The 17,475-nt window shown below is 38.2% G+C and overlaps 1 protein-coding gene across 1 annotated transcript; it reads right to left on the minus strand.

Moving 5' to 3' along the window:
- Positions 1-845: 845 nt before the first annotated feature.
- Positions 846-11,221, minus strand: LOC100772132 (cell surface glycoprotein CD200 receptor 5). Its single transcript, XM_035444116.1, has 5 exons — positions 11,158-11,221; positions 6,784-6,927; positions 4,470-4,712; positions 4,109-4,330; positions 846-964 (listed from the first exon to the last, which is right to left on the minus strand). The coding sequence occupies exons 1-5, from the start codon at positions 11,219-11,221 to the stop codon at positions 846-848; spliced, it is 792 nt and encodes a 263-aa protein (XP_035300007.1).
- Positions 11,222-17,475: the final 6,254 nt, after the last annotated feature.

The raw sequence follows: 17,475 nt of genomic DNA on the forward strand, positions 1-17,475 counted from the left end.
AATACAGAGATAGCACTTTAAAAAATGGTTCCTAGCTATGTATTCAATGATTGATGTAAAAGGCAACTGTCCAGATACTTGGTAGCAAGGAAACAAGGAAAGAAGGCCAGTTAGTGGCTGACTTGAAGGTGTTGCTTGTCATGGCACCTGACAGTGTAACATTTGTGATCACATAAAATAAAGCTATGAATAGGAATTTGATGGAAGCAATTCCCAGAGGATGTGGGTGAAGGAAATCCAGCCAACACTGTTGTTCACCTTTTGCTAAGCCATCTTCTTCTTTGGTCTGAGAAATGGGGAAGGGAGAGAGTAGATGGCCATTCATACATGTATGGTGGGAAACACCAAGCTTTTGCCTGTAGATTCACACTGCATGGCTGCCAGCTGTCACACAGTTTCTAACAAACATGAAAACATCAGGAACAGGTATGCTGGATGTCAACAAGAAAGGTGATTGCAAATGGCTGTTTTCTTGTATTATGTCATCAGACTAATGGGCTTCAGAAATTAGATTTTCATTTTCTAGAAATAAACAACATAAAATTCAAATAAGCAGGAATGAACAGAAACCCACCAAGAGAAACTTGTAAATAAATTCATAAAGTTCCATCTACTTCATTTTTACCAATGAAGCCTGAATAAGAGGGCCTTCTTAATTAGCACTGCAGCAAGGCACACACTTTTGTCAGAGCTGTGGTCTCCCTTATGTAAAGAAAGCCAATTCTGAAGAAGGCTGAGGGAACAACAATGACAGGGCCATCTAACATACTTTCCCAGGCCACTGGAACTCAAACTTATGACAATATTTTCTTCCTAATGAGCCTTAGCATTTCAGTTTTCTGTTCCTACCTGAAATAATTTCTCTTCTGGAAGAAAGCAAATCCTAGGATGAGCAGAATAATCCCCAAAAGGGAAAGTTTCACATAGAGAATGATCAGCAAGGAATGCAGAGGGCTGGTGACACCTTTAACAACAGGCAAGGACAAAAATTCAGGTCAGTTCAGTAATAGTTCTAATCAAGAAACTGAAAACAAACAGCTTTAAAATCACTTAAAGTATTTCCAAAATTTTAGAGAATGTCAAAATCAGAAAACCTTATCAATTATAATTCAAATACCACTCATATATCTTTATTTCAGGATCAAGTTTATAAATGAAGTCCAACTTTTGTGCTTGGTAGGCATTAACAAATATTTTAAAGTGATTAAAAGCACACTAAGTATTGTTAATACTAGCCAGTTATGCAAGGGAAAAGTTCGCATGCAAATTTTATTTTTAATGAAAATACAATTGCACCATTTGCATCAATTCCTCTTTCTTCCTCCATCCTCCTCCATTTGTCCCCACCTCCCAATACTCCCTCTCAAATTGCTAGCCTATTCTACACTGCTATTGTTGAATATTTATACATAATATGTAAGTGCAGTCTGCTGAGTCCATTTGTTGTTGTTTGCACGTACATAATTTCAGGACTGACCACTTGGTTTTAGATAAACAATTGGGGGCCATCTTCTCTCCCACTCAGCATACCTTAGTCAACTGTAGTTCTCTGACTAAGGGTGAGGTCATATGAGATTTCGCCTTTTCATGTTTGCTATCTATTGTTGGTTTACTAATTCAGGTCTTGTTTGAGCAGCCATATTATTGAGGTTTCATGGGTGAAGCTTCCGAGTCTTCTTAGGAGGCACAACTCTATAATAGATTTCCTGGTCCTCTGACTCATATAATGTTCTGCCTCTACTCTACAATGTTTCCTGAGTGTTAGGTGTAGGAATTGGGTTGTAGAAATATTCATGGGGCTGGACATACCATGATCAGTGTTCTCTGCATTTTGATCATCTGTGTGTTCTATAATGGTTTCTGTCTAATACAAAGAGAAGCTTTTTGGTAAGGGTTAAGAGTCACATTCGTTGGTGGTCATAATTATGGACACTTAGAATTTAGATAGAAATTATGCTGATTTAGTGAAGGGATGTAGTAGGGTCATCTCTGATCAATGACAATTGATCAATGACATCAATATCCTTGAGTAGTTGGCTAGTTTTCCAGTACAAGGCATGGCTTTTCTTCTGGTAGGTGTCACTCTAATGTAACCGGACAGCTATTGGTTGCTGCTAAGATATGATTGCCACTATTTCGCCATAGAGACCAACCAGCCTTGCTGGTGATTGTTGTGGTTCATAAGCTTCATAGTTCAATGGCACTACCAGTTGTTTCCCTTTGATGATTATGAGAGTTAGTCATCAGGGAGGAGGCTTTCAGGTCAAATCCAGTTTAGATTCTCTGAGTCCTCTGTCTAAAGTGCATCCCATGCAAATTTTAGTCTTTTGAAAGACATTGGTTTTTTTTAATAAAAAAACAGTTTTGAGAATTTCACAAAATGTGTTTTGATTATATTTACCTACAATTCCTTTTAACTCCTACCATATCCACACCCCACTTTGTTACTCCACCAACTTTGTGTCCTATTTTTTAACACACTGATGTTGTTTGTTGTACAGATTGTTCTAGATGACTTACAAGACATCAGTGCTATCCAAGGATTACATGCTCTAAACATCTGAAGAATCAGAATGGTTCCTCAGCACCAGCTCGGGGTCCAGGAGAAGTGGGAATAACTAGATGAAAGAGGTTATAGAAAGAGGAATTTTGGAAAGGAGCAACTTGAAAATCCATCTGAGCTGGGTAGTGGGGGCACAAATCTTTGATCTCAGCACTCAGCAGGCAGGGGTAGGCAGATCTATGAGTTCAAAGTCAGCCTGGTCTACAGAGAAAGTTCCAGGACAGCCAGGGCTAGGTATACAGAGAAACTGTGCCTTGCAAAACAAAAAACAACAAAGCAAAATAAGAGAGAGAAAGAAAAACCCATCTGAGAATGAATTAACCTGAATCCTGTTGGGAACACAGAAAGGGGAATGTGGAGATCAGATCTATGACAATCACAACCTAATTACAGGTGTCAGAGTTTGGAAATGCAGAACTGAACAACACAGTTCTTACACTTGAGGAGATCCTTATACTGGGGTAGAGAAGATGCTGCTTGAGGTACAGTGAGAAATACAAAGCCAGTATGGTACCCCACACCTTTAATCCCACTGTAACCTGCACGGTGAGTTACAGACTGCCAGGGCTATGTAATGAGATGCAATCTCAAACAAAAAAAACCAATTAAAATAAAAGTAAAAAAGAAATTCATGCATGGTCTGTGTTCTCCATCTCCTGAAACACAGCTCCTAGAAGAATTGCCACCATAATAGAAACATCTTAGGTATGCCAGGAAGATGATTGATGTCTAGAAACTCTTAGAGAGATTCATGGTGGGGGACTATCACCAGAAAGACTAAATTGTGATTAGATGGTTAGGAATTGGAGCCAGATACTACCTCCATCACCATCACCAAACTTGTCATGAAGGAAGAGGGGCTAGGGATTGATCTAATCACCAATGACCAATTATTAGCCATCATGACTATGTAACAAAATCTTAAAAGAAATCCTAAACACTATGGTGTGAAAAGTTTCTGTACAGGGATAACATCAGGGAACTGAAAGAACAAAAATCCTTGAGATAGCATGAAGCTCTATGCTCCCTCCTCCACAGAGGGCCCTATGAACCTCTTCAACTTGTCTGTCCCCTGTTGCAGTCTTTATAATAAGCCAGTAATAGTAAGCAACATGCATCCTCAGTTCTGTGAACCATTCTACCAAATAACTGAGCCTGATACATAGATTATGGAAACATCCTGAATTTATAGCTAGAGTCTGAAGTGGATCTGTTGTGCTAGTTAGCTTTAACTGCCCATTTCTAGGGCAGGTGAGGTAGATAGATGATAGATAGATAGATAGATAGATAGATAGATAGATAGATAGATAGATAGATGGATAGATAGATAGATAGAGCTAACTATGGGTCTGAGTAGCCAGCAAGCAATGTTCATCCATTGTTTCTGCTTCAAGATTCTGCTTGAGTTGTCTTGACTTCCCTCTTTCTTTCCTTAAGTGGTGTTTGGCCACATTTGTCATAAACAGAATGAACTTCAAATATTTATTTATCGTGGAATAAGTTAAATATCAATTCTTTCTTTTTTAAAGAAAAAGTAATACTCACCTTGATTTTGTTCTATGGACAGAGTCTGGTTGCCAGTCAGATGGGAGACGAAGCAGAACACAGCAGACACATTGCTGTGCTCCCTGTGGTATGTGCTCCTCACAGTAACAGTTCCATTGCTGTGTGATTCAGTCTTAGTCACATAACACCCATCTGGGGTCCAAGAGATCTGAGCCGCAGGCTTGCCAGCAATGGCCTCACAAACTGCAGCTCTCTTTTCCCCTGGAATCAGGGTTACTTCAGGGGGGACTGTAGAGATAGTAAGGGAAAAGATACAGTCTTGCCACAAATTCCAAAGTCATTTGTTTCTGTTTAAAATCCTGTGACCTGAAATACCACAATTTGTGACATTGTCACTTACCTAGAACTTGGAGGTCATGTATCTGTTGGAAATGCCCTTCAGTTGATGCCATCTGACATGAATAATGCCCCTCATGACTGAGTTCCACTGTATCGATGTGAATGTCAGGACTCTGGTCAGGTGTGAAGGCCAGGGTGATTCTCCTGTCGGTACAGTTGATTGCACTGATCTCCTCTGTTTCTACTTCATAGGATATTGTGCAGCGAGGCTGGTCTCTGAGGGTTATTTTCCACGTTATTAATACTACCTTTGTCAATGGAATAGGAGTGCAGCCCAGCACAACCGTTGTACCCATTAATACAAACACTTGGGTGCTACCTGGACACACACACACACACACACACACAGAGAGAGAGAGAGAGAGAGAGAGAGAGAGAGAGAGAGAGAGAGAGAGAGAGAGACTTAATAAAGGACTTGGTGTATTAAATTTACCAACAATAAATTACACAAAGTTGTATTAGAATGTCTTTTGTTCTGGCAATCACATCATAAAAACTTTATAATTAATAAATTACAGTTCACAAAGCACACATTGTTTTTAAAACCAGTTCACATACTAGCCAACTGTGCCCTCTGATACACATTTCTGGTGGATCAGTGTGTTATTAAATTATTTTAATTTAACACAACAGTTTTGCTATCTAGACACAGAAAATTGCTTCTCAGTCTTTGAACTGAGAGCAAATAATCCAGACATGAGAACACAATAAAATCACATTACATTACAAAAATAGTGTTCTAAATACAATTTATGGTGGTTGACAATATCACACAATCTGAGCTTCTCAAGAAACAAATGGAATACTCAATCATGTAATCGTCTGCTAAGATTTAATAAGTACCAGTATAATCACCAAGACCCCACCAAGGATTGAGATAAACATTAATGTAGAAAATATAAAGACACTGTCACTAAAAGTAGTTCATGGCATATACATTAAACTAGTTAGAAATTTTTATATTTATTTTATTGACAGATTACAAATATGTGAAATCGATTGAATTTAAAACATTGTATAACTTCCCCAGCTTGACCATCTCATGAAAAATAAAAACAATAATCAGTAGAAATAGAAGATGCCTAGAAATATTTGCTTCCAGTGAAAATGTATGAATATTTTGAGAACCTTTAAAATTCATAATTTTACTGAAAATGTGTAAAACTGTCACACATACTACTTAGATATGTGTTCCTTCCTTCCTATTAGATAAGTATAAAATTCAGACAGTTCAGCTGTAAGTTTTGTTCATAGATCTTATTTTTGTATTTTATGAGGATGAAATTCACAAGTTGACCATTGTGCCTATCTATAAATATTAAATTAAACCCTGGAATCTTCTAGCTTTTCTTACTTAGAACTCATGCAATCTGTGCATTGTTAAAAGACACCATGACTGATAAGTTTGCTGGAGGGTGTTTATTCAATCAAAACATCAGTTCCAGCCGACCTGTGACAAATGCAGGTGTCAGGACGATCTCAAATTAACATAATCAGAAGCAGTTATATGATGGAGGAACTTTGTGCATCTCTCCCCTTTTTTGTTCTTCTGCCAATTCCCTCCTCTGGGCACACAAGCAAGCCTCATGTCTTGTGCCCAAATAAAGGCCAATATAACCAGATAAAGGAAAAGGTAGGACTTTAAACCCATTGTGGTCATTTGAATGAGAATGGCCTCCATAGGTTCATATATTTGAATGCTCAGTCAGAAGGGAGTGGAACTATTTGAAAAGATTAGAAAGATTAGGAGGTATGGCTTTGTTGGAGTGGGTGTGGCCTTGAAGTAGGAAATGTATCATCAAGGGTGGGCTTTGAGGTTTCAAAACCTCATGCCAGGCCTTGTTTCTCTCTAGTTCTCTCTAGTTCTCTCTAGTTTTCTCTCTCCCTCTCTTTCTCTCTCTCGCTCTCTTTTCTCCCCTCTCTCTCCATGATTTCTGCCTGTGGATCAGGACCTATCTGTCAAATCTCTCCATATGAGCCACTATGGACCCACCCTGATGATATTGGACTAAACTTTATAAACTGTGAGCAGGTCCTCAATTAAATGCTTTCTTTTATAAGATTTGCTTGGTCATGGTGTCTCTTCCTTCACACCAGTAGAACTCTGACTAAGACACCCATAGTCTTTCTATCACCACAAGTTTGCAAAGGCTTAGAGGAAAACAAGGATGCATGTTGTTAGGGAAACAACTAACCATCCATTTATGCAGGACCTGTCATAGCAGAGCACTTGGACTACTAGGTGTTTCTACTAAGAAGAGTAAGGCTGGAATACTACAGCCAGGGTATCAGCTACTTTTATAACCAAGACTCACTCTCCATCTCCTCAGTGATAACCACTACATGAGCAAGAATATTACCATCTCCTGGAAGTAGCTCCTGCTGTTTATCATCACTTTGTTCTGGCTGCTGATAACCCCATGGCTCCTGATGCTGTTCCGTAATTGAACAACTTGAATCTAGAAAATATTTAAAGAGAAATCTATGTTATATGTTCATATAGAGTAAAAGTCTTCTTTCTCAACAAAGTCTTATTCAACACAACAGATAATCATTAACCTTGACTAAAATTACTCACCAAAACTCATTGTAAAATATTAGATATTATAACATCCGGGATGAGACTAGATTATTGTCTTAAAATCACGTTTACAAAGTATTAATTAATAGTTTCTTATTTATAAGAAAACTCATTTAAGCAACAGTATTTTACAAGGGGCCCTTTCCCTTTCCCCATGTTCTAATCATGCCACAGGCATAGCATTAGTCATTGTGGGCATCCTCATCCAAGTTGATCTTAAAAACTTTCTACATATACCATACTCTGATTATGTTTCATGAAATGATAGGCACCTAACCTAGACAATGTACAGATTTTTTCAATACATTTAGAATCAGAATTAAAAATGATTTTTCCAATATCTCCCTTCCTCTTTGGTTTTTCCTACTTTATAACAGGAAAAAATAAAACAAAAATCAAAGGAAGAATTGAAATGAGAATTAAGGTCTACTTTGACTTTTGAGTTTCATAGCTCCAGATTCCTAATGGCAATTAATTCCTGTGTATTCTGTAGAATACTTGACAATTGGAATAGTTCTATTCTATGTCATTAGCTTAGTTTTTGTTGATCTTTGCGGTTACACTCTACTTATTCTTATTCTCTATTCTAGGTTAACAATGAGGCCATGGCTTCTGTTACTTTAGTGGAAAATGCTGCTACACAGAACTCTATATCCTTTCTACTCTTGTTGAAAATCCTATCTTTCAGAAACCATTCTTCCTCCATTTTCAGATGTTAGAGTCTGATCAAAGATGATTTTAAAATTCTATGCTAATAGTAAACAAAGGTTGGTAGTTGTATTTATTTTAGATAAAGAAATTTGAGAACAAGAAAAGATATCAAGGATAAGTTGGGCATTGTAGAAAGATGCACCATCAATTCTCCTCCAAGAACAAATTCCAACTCTGAGCTTGTAGATACATACCAACAGAGAGTCCAGACAAAGAAGCAAAACCTCTTACAACTTCTAGAAGAAATAGGCAAAAACACTTCTGTAGTTTACAGATTTCAACATCCCTCTATTAGAAAGGGAGAAACAAATAATTGGTACAAAATCAGGTAAGGCATAACTGAACATTAAAGCTCTGTCACCAGCTCAGTATAATTTATGTCTCTACAGAAATCTACCTATAGTAGAATACATATTTTCCAAGCTCATATGGAGCTTCCATGAACATGAGTGTATCTTCATCCATGACCCACATATTACATTTTTAATGTATTTTATGTGTATGGTTATGGTTCTTGTATGGTTCTATATGCACCACTTACATGCCTGGGGGCCTCAGAAGACAGAAGAAGACATTAGATCCCCTAGAATTGGAGTCATAAATTGTTGTGAGCCACCATGTGGCTACTGAGAGTCAATCTAAGTCCTCTTCAAGAGCAGCCAGTGCTATGAACAGCTCTGATACATCTCTCCAGCCAGGCATATTAACATATTTCAAAGAACGGAATCATACCATGACTACTCTTTGACTATAATGGAATTAAGCTAGAAACCAATAATTGTAAATGGACCAACAAGTATTTTTGAGATGATGTCATATAATTTTTAAATAATAATTTAGTGAAAGAAAAAATCTTATATTTTTGGTGGGAGCCAGACTTTAATGACCAAGTTATCTCTCCTTCATGAAAAAAGAAATCTTAAGAAAAAATTTAAAATATTTTGAAATAAGTAAGAATAGAAATTATCAATACTTATAGAATACTATCAAGCAGTGCTTAGAATGAAAGTTTTAGCCATGACTGTTATTATAAGATAAGAAAAATTATCTAAAAATCAATCATTTAAACTCCAACTTCAAGAAACTATAAAAAGAAGAGCAAATCAATCCCAAAATAAGCAGAAGAAAAATTAGAGTCAAAATTATTGAACAGAGGAGAATGGAGAAAATCAAGAAAACTAAAGCTGATTCTTTCAAGGGATCAGTAAATATCCCAATAACTAGCCAAACTAGTTATGAAAATTAATCAACTAGCCAAACTAAGGAGGAAAAAAATCAGAAGTGGTATGACTTGAATTCCAAAGGACATTAAAAGAGTAGTGGGATTTCTATAAAGAATTCTATGACAAGAAATTTGATAATCTATATGAAACAGACAAAATTTTGAATGACGCAACTGCCTAAATTTATACAAAGAGAAACATATGGGGGGAGGGAAGTGGAGAAGAGGAGGAGAGGGAAGAAAGGAACTAGTTTATATTAATCAGGAAAATCTTCAAAAACAAAAGATTTTATTAGAAACTTTTAAAACTGTATAATGTTAATCATAATGATGAAGAATAGCTTCAGACTACATAAAGCAAAATTTTAACTAAAGAGACATGTACATGGTTTCACAGTCATAGATGGAGACTATGGCACATCTTCCTCAAAAAATGTATAGAACAACAAGAACTTTTTTATCATTTTTTATTTGAATTAGAAACAAGATTGAATTATATGACAATCCCAGTTACCTTCTCCTTCCCTACTCTATGTCTAAAATCCAAATATGAGTGAGTATATATCATATTTGTCTTTTTTGAGATAGGGTTACCTCACTCAGAATGGTTTCTTCCAGTTCCATCTATTTTCCTGCAAATTTCAAGATTCCATTGTTTTTTTCTGCTGAATAGTACTCCATTGTGTAAATGTACCACATTTTCTCCATCCATTCTTCAGTTGAGGGGCATCTAGGCTGCTTCCAGCTTCTGGCTATTACAAATAGTGCTGCTATGAATATCGTTGAACAGATGTCTTTGTTGAATGAATGTGCTTCTTTTGGGTATATGCCTAGGAGTGGAATTGCTGGATCTTGTTGTAGACTGATTCCCATTTTAACAAGAACTTTTAAAAGTATAGATAAAGAATATATTACATCACTATCAATTGTAGTGACCAAAATTGCTGTTATGAGACAATTCCAATGTAATACTACATGTTTTTAAAGTGTCCTAGTTATGTTAATCAAAGTTGATTAAATGTGCTGGATCACAGTACAAATCTATACCTTTAAGCAAGAAGGCTCAGCAGGTACAGGTATGTAGCCGAGCCTGAGGATCTGAGTTTGAACTCTAGAACCCATATAGTGAAAGATAAGAAAAATACCTGCAAGTTATCCTTTGACCCCCACACAAATGCTATGTAATGAACACATTCACACACACACACACACACACACACACACACACACACACACACACACACACACACACACAGGCAGCAAGAATGGCACACACATTAAATACATATATACTTTTAAAAATTTTTAAAGGTTAAATTATTTTCATATAAAAACCTCCCATGCTTTCTTAATTGTTGACAATGGATTATTAATGTTGGAATTTATGTCACACTTGCATCTTATACATTTTGAAGTAGAAGGAAATACACTGGTATTTTTCTATTTGAAGAAAAGTCAATTTGCTTTCACATTGATCAGCCTGCTTAGGAACTGTGCTCCTGGTGAAGCAGAATCTGGACTAGAGTTTTACCGTTCAGCTAGCAGACTGGTCTGTCCCGTCTTTGTGATGATGATTTCACAGACTCCACTCCTTATCTTACCCCCTCTTTCCACTGGTAACTTCCAAGAGCTTTACCTCAATTGCTTAAGAGTAAGTATTCTGTAACACCAATCCATAAACTGACCTGCTTCCAGGCCACTTTTTCTCTCCCTTATGATGATGGACTGTCCCTTCCTAGCTCATTTCAGTGTCTCCACTTTACTCTGGGTCCCACTTCTTGGAGATGTTTTCCTATCTCCTCTTTTTCTCTGTCTGTCTCTGTTTCTCTCTTTCTTTCTATCTGTATCTATCTCTCCCTCTCTCTCTCTGGTACATGGCAACATTAAAGAGGAAAAGCAAGAAACATAGGATAACATTTCTTTTCAGGCAGTTACTCATCTTCAAAGTCATGATAATAACTAATAGAATAATCTTTTGTGGGATATTTGTAGAAAACCTGCTTATTAAAAATAATCAGCTTTAGAGTAACCTGTAGAGTGTTAAAGTTGTCCTGTTAGACTGAAACAAAGGTAGATGCCTGTAATCCTAGGAGTCAGAAGGTTGAGGCAGGAGGATTGTCACCATCCAAAGTGAGCATAAAGAATGTTTTCATTTCCTAAAAATTGCACACTTACCAGACATCAAAATCTTGATGGAGATCAGTATGCCCAAAGCTGAGATCCTGCCGATAGCATTCATCTGGAATGTTTTCTAATTAAACATAAATCACCATAAACCCTGGATGGATTCAGTGAATCTGTCCCTTGAGGTCAACTTTGTTTGTGCTCAGTTCACCAGATTTAAGGGTGACTTTTCTTCCTCATTTTGCTTCTCTTCTTCATCTCCATTCTATGTGCTGTTGGATGATTAAGTCTGCACAGGAAATAGGTATAGTGATGTTTGCTGAGTGATAAAGAAAGAAGCCAAAGCTTAACTCATTCACTCCCTTGCAATATTAAAACATTAAGACACATTTTATGACAATTCCCATTTTAATGCAGCTTTTAAAGAATAAGTTATATACTAGAAAATGAGGAAATACTGTGTGTACAGCTGATGAATCTGTACATCTGTGTGAACTCAGATAAGCATTTGCAAAATTTCCAAACCAAGGTGCTAACATATTGTTACTCAAAGTTCCTGACATACTCTTCCTTTGTTCTCTTTCTCAAGAGGCAAACAGGGCCCTAACACCTCTCACAGTTTGCCTATTGTGCTGGTTAATGAGCCCCACATAAATGAAATGCTTTAGTGAGTTCATCCCTGCATGCTGGTTTGGACTTATCAAAGAATACATCATAATTCATTCATCAGTTTCTCTGTGACTTTGATTTGCTTTCTTTGATGACTAATATATAAAGCTTCTAGGAGAACTCTTGATTTGCATATACTTTTTGGTCTCTATGGGACCATTTTCTCAGATATATACATACAAATAAAGGCGATGGTCATAGGATAGTGTGACTTTAAACAAATGCTTCCTGTTATGACTTAACTGCCAGCCTGTCCCTCCTTTTCTTCCCTTTTTTATATTTCTTTTTTTTTATTTGAGTTAGAAACAAGATTGTTTTACATGTCACTCCCAGTTCCCACCCCCTCCTCTCCTCCCCTAGCAACCCCCCCAACTAAAACGCTACCTATCACATATCCTTTCTGCTCTCCAGGGAGGGTGAGACCTTCCATAGGGGGTCATCAGAGTCTATCATATCCTTTGGGATAGGGCCTAGGCCCACCCCAGTGTGTCTTGGATCCTTAAGTCCATTCCTATGGTAGCTATAAGTACTGATCCGCTACAAGCGGCCTCATAGGTTTCCAAGGTCTCCTCACTGACACCCACATTCAGGGAGTCTGTATCAGTCCCATGCTGGTTTCCCAGTTATCAGTCTGGGGACCAAGAGCTCTCCCTTGTTCAGGTCAGCTGTTTCTGTGTGTTTCACCAGTCTGGTATGGACCACTTTGCACATCAGTTCTCCTCTGCAACTGGATTTCAGTTCAGTTTAAGGTTGAGCTGTGGGTGTCTGCTTCTGCTTCCACCAGCTGCTAGATGAAGGCTACATGATGGCATATGAACTAGTCATCAATCTCATTATAAGGAGAAGGCATTTAAAGTAGCCACTCCTCTGTTCCTTAGATTGTTAGTTGGTGTCATCTTTGTAGCTCTCCAGACATTTCCCTCCTGATTTCTCTTTGAACTTACAATGTCTCCCTCTATTATACTATCTCTTATCTTGATCTCTTCTGTTCTCCCCCCAACTCATCCTCGCTGTCCCATCATGTCTTCCTCCCCCCTCTTCTCTCATTCTCCAAGTTCCCTCTCCCCTCCCCCCATGCTCCCAATATGCTCAGGAGATCTTGTCCCTTTCCCCTTCTCCAGGGGACCATGGATGTCTCTCTTAGGGTCCTCCTTGTTTACCAGCCTTTCCGGCAGCCTGGGCTGCAGGCTGGTAATCCTTTACTCTATGTCTAAAACCCACATATGAGTGAATAAATACCATGCCAGTCTTTTGTGACTGGGTTACCTCACTCAGAATGGTTTCTTCTAGTTCCATCCATTTGTCTGCGAATTTCAAGTTTCCATTGCTTTTTTTCCACTGAGTAGTACTCCATTGTGTAAATGTACCACATTTTCTCCATCTATTCTTCGATTGAGGGGCATCTAGGCTGCTTCCAGTTTCTGGCTGTTACAAATAGTGCTGCTATGAACATCGTTGAACAGATGTCTTTGTTGTATGAATGTGCTTCTTTTGGGTATATGCCTAGGAGTGGAATTGCTGGATCTTGTGGTAGACTCATTCCCATTTTCTTGAGGAGTTGCCATACTGATTTCCAAAGTGGCTGTACAAGTTGGCACTCCCACCAGCAGTGGAGAAGTGTTCCCCTTTCTCCACATCCTCTCCAGCATAAACTGTCATTGGTGTTTTTTATTTTTGCCATTCTAACAGTTGTAAGATGGTTTCTCAGAGTTGTTTTGATTTGCATTTCCCTGACGACTAAGGATATTGAACACTTTCTTATGTGTCTTTCAGCCATTTTAGATTCCTCTATTGAGAATTGTCTATTTAGTTCTGTACCCCACTTTTTAATTGGATTGTTTGGTGTTTTGGAGACTAGCTTCTTGAGTTCTTTGTATATTTTGGAGATCAGCCCTCTGCCAGATGAGCGGTTGGTGATTATCTTTTCCCAGTCCATGGGCTGCCGTTGTGTATTGCTATGTCCTTTGCCTTACAGAAGCTTCTCAGTTTCAGGAGGTCACATTTATCAATTGTCGATCTCAGTGTCTGTGCTACTGGTGTACTGTTCAGGAAGCAGTCTCCTGTACCAATTAATTCAAGGGTATTTCCCACTTTGTCTTGTAATAAGTTCAGTGTGGCTGGATTTATGTTGAGGTCTTTGATCCATTTTGACTTAAGTTATGTACAAGGCAATTGGCTTTGGTCTATCTGCAGTCTTCTACATGTCCGCAACCAGTTACGGCAGCACCATTTGTTGAAGATGTTCTCTTTATTCCATCGTATATATTTGGATTGTTTGTCAAAAATCAGGTGTTTGTAGGTGTATGGGTTAATATCAGGGTTTTAAACTCTATTCCATTGGTCTACCTGTCTATTATTGTGCCAATACTAAGCTGTTTTCAGGACTATAGCTCTGTAATAGAGCTTGAAGTCAGGGATGGTGATGCCTCCTGAAGTTCCCTTATTGTACAGGGTTGTTTTGGCTATTTTGGGTCTTTTGTTTTTCTATATAAAGTTGAGTATTGTTCTTTCAAGTTCTGTGAAGAATTGTGCTGTGATTTTGATGGGGATTGCATTGAATCTGTAGATTGCTTTTGGCAAGATTGCCGTTTTTACTATGTTGGTCCTACCTATCCAAGAACATGGGAGATCCTTCCATTTTCTGGTATCTTATTTGATTTCTTTCTTTAAAGACTCAAAATTCTTATGATACAGGTCTTTCACTTTTTTGGTTAGCATTACCCCAAGGTATTTTTTGTTGTTTGTGGCAATTGTAAAGGGTGATGTTTCTCTGATTTCTTTCTCAGCACATTTATCATCCATATATAGTAGCGCTACTGATTTTTTTTTTTTGAGTTAATCTTGTATCCTGCCACTTTGCTGAAGGTGTTTATCAGCTTCAGGAGTTCCTTGGTAGTGTTTTTTGGTTCACATATGTAGACGATCATATCATCTGCAAATAGTGAAAGTTTGACTTCTGCCTTTCCAATATGTATTCCCTTGATCTCCTTTTGTTGTCTTACTACCCTAGATAGAACTTCAAGGACAATATTGAAGAGATATGGAGAGAGTGGACAGCCTTGTCTTGTCCTGATTTTAGAGGAATAGCTTTGAGTTTCTCTCTATTTAGTTTGATGTTGGCTGTCAGCTTGCTGTGTATTGCTTTTATTATGTTCAGGTATGTTCCTGTTATTCCTGATCCCTCCAGGACCTTTATCATGAAGGGATATTTGGGTATGTTGTGTCCGCATTCTCACTGAATTCTAGGAAATCTTTAATTTCTTTTTTTATTTCTTCTTAGATGCAGGAATTGTGCAATTGGGAGTTGCTTAATTTCCATGAGTTTGTAGGTTTTCTGCGATTTGTATTGTTGTTAAATTCTAACTTTAAAGCATGGTGATCTGATAAGATACAGGGGGTTATTTTAAATGTTTTGTACCTGTTGCAGTTTGCTATGTTGCCAAGTATGTGGTCGATTTTAGAGATGGTTGCATGTGGTGCTGAGAAGAAGGTATATTCTTTTGTATTTGGATGGAATGTTCTATAGATGTCTGTTAAGCCCAATTGGGCCATAACTTCTGTTAGTTCCTTTGTTTCTTTGTTAAGTTTCTGTCTGGTGTTCCTGTCCAGTGGTGAGAGTGAGGTGTTGAAGTCTCCCACTATAAGTGTGTGCAGTTTTATGTGTGATTTGAGTTTTAGTAATGTTTCTTTTACCAACATGGATGCTTTTGTATTTGGGGCATAAATGTTCAAAATTGAGACTTCATCCTGATGGATTTCTCCTGTGATGAGTAGGAAGTGACTTCCTTCATCTCTTTTGATTGATTTTAATTTAAAGTTCAATTAGTTGGATATTAGGATTGCTATGCCCGCTTGTTTCTTGGGTCCATTTGATTAGAAAATCTTTTCCCAGCCTTTAATTTAGGTACCGCCTGTCTTTGAAGTTGAGGTGTGTTTCTTGTAGGCAGCAGAAGGATGGATTCTGTCTTCTTATCCATTCTGCTAACCTTTGTCTTTTAATGGGCCTGTTAAGACCATTAATACTGAGGGATACTAACGACCCTCAGGAGGCTGTCCTGGAACTAGCTCTTGTAGACCAGGCTGGTCTCGAACTCACAGAGATCCACCTGCCTCTGCCTCTGCCTCCCAAGTGCTGGGGTTAAAGGCATGTGCCACCACCGCCCGGCCTTGGTGGTGGTAAAATTATGTGTGGGTTTCCATACCTTTTTTGTTTTGTCTGTTGGTAAAGTGGGATTATCTATTGCCTTTATTTTTCTGGTTGTAGTTAACTTCCTTGGGTTGCAGTTTTCCTTCCAGAACTTTCTGTAGGGTTGGATTGGTGGATATGTGTTGGTTGAATCTGGTTTTGTCATGGAATATCTTGCTTTCCCCATCCATATTGATTGAAAGCTTTGCTAGGTATAGTAGTCTGGGCTGGCATCTGTGGTCTCTTAGTGTACGTAGAATATCTATCCAGGACTTCTGGCTTTCAGAGTTTCCATGGAAAAGTCAGGTGTAATTCTGATAGGTTTGCCTTTTTCCTTTGCTGCTCTTAATATTTTCTCTTTATTTTGTATGTTTGGGGTTTTGATTATTATGTGGTGAGGGAACTTTTTTTTGGTCCAGTCTATTTGGTGTTCTGTAGGCTTCTTGTACTTTCATTGGCATGTCTTTCTTTAGGTTGGGAAAGTTTTCTTCTATGATTTTGTTGAATATGTTTTCTGGGCCTTTCAGTTGAATTTCTTCAACTTCTTTTATACCTATTATTCTTAGGTTTGGTCTTTTCATGTTATCCCATATTTCCTGGATATTTTTTGTTAGGGATTTGCTGGACTTAAGGTTTTCTTTGGTTGATGAGTCTATTTCTCCAAGTGTATCTTCAACTCCTGAGATTCTTCTTCCATCTCTTGTATTCTGTTGGTTGTGTTTGCATCTGTAGTTCCTGATCATTTATCCAGCTTCTCTATTTCCAGCATTCCCTCAGATTGTGCTTTCTTTATTGTCTCTACTTCAGTTTTTAGTCTTGAAGTGTTTCCTTGAAAGATTTGTTGATATCTTGTATTTTTGGTTTGTTTTTTCTTCCATTTCTTTAAGGGATTTTCTCATATCCTCTTTGAGACCCACCATCATTTTCATGAACTTGCTTTTAAGGTCATTCTCTTCTGTTTCATCTGCATTGTGATATTCTGGTCTTGTTGGTGTATGGTCCCTAGTCGCTGGTGGTGTCATATTGTTTTTTCTGTTGTTGAATGTGCTTTTATATTTTCTTCTTCCCATCCTTACTTCTGGTAGGTGTAAGAGGAGTCTCTTCCTCTCCTGGTGGGTATGGACCAAGGTTCCCTTCTGGTAGATGCAAACAGTTCCAATACTCTGATGTCTGTCCTCTTCTCTGGGATGGAGGTGTCCCGCGCGCTATATGTTCTCGCCGGCAAGAAATACACGCAGGACACTCGGATCCTTCTGCAGGAAAGCTATAATGCGTCTTGAGAGAGGAGAGCATAAGCTTACCAGAGCGGAGACCCTGAACCAAGAATCCCATCCCTTAATAAAGGCTGGCCGCGGCCACCTGGGACGTGTTACCCTATGAATGGCTTCAGCTCCCCAGGCCAAATGAGCCACGGGATAGGCAGAGATCAAAGGAATGGAAATTACCCAGCGCCTGTGAAATAATTTACATTTGGTGCCTGCAGGCACCATCATTGTAATGGAGAATGCAAGGAC

This window comes from Cricetulus griseus, chromosome 4 (genome assembly GCF_003668045.3).
Source record: "Cricetulus griseus strain 17A/GY chromosome 4, alternate assembly CriGri-PICRH-1.0, whole genome shotgun sequence".
Taxonomy (NCBI): Eukaryota; Metazoa; Chordata; class Mammalia; order Rodentia; family Cricetidae; genus Cricetulus; species Cricetulus griseus.

Bases quoted from the DNA above. Each gene is read 5' to 3' on its own strand.
- LOC100772132 (XM_035444116.1), bottom strand. From the start codon at position 11,221: ATGAATGCTATCGGCAGGATCTCAGCTTTGGGCATACTGATCTCCATC. The intron at 6,928-11,157 runs GTAAGTGTGCAA...AATATTTTCTAG, and splicing joins CATCAAGATTTTGATGTCTG to ATTCAAGTTGTTCAATTACG. The intron at 4,713-6,783 runs GTGAGTCTTGGT...TGACAAAGGTAG, and splicing joins TATCACTGAGGAGATGGAGA to TATTAATAACGTGGAAAATA.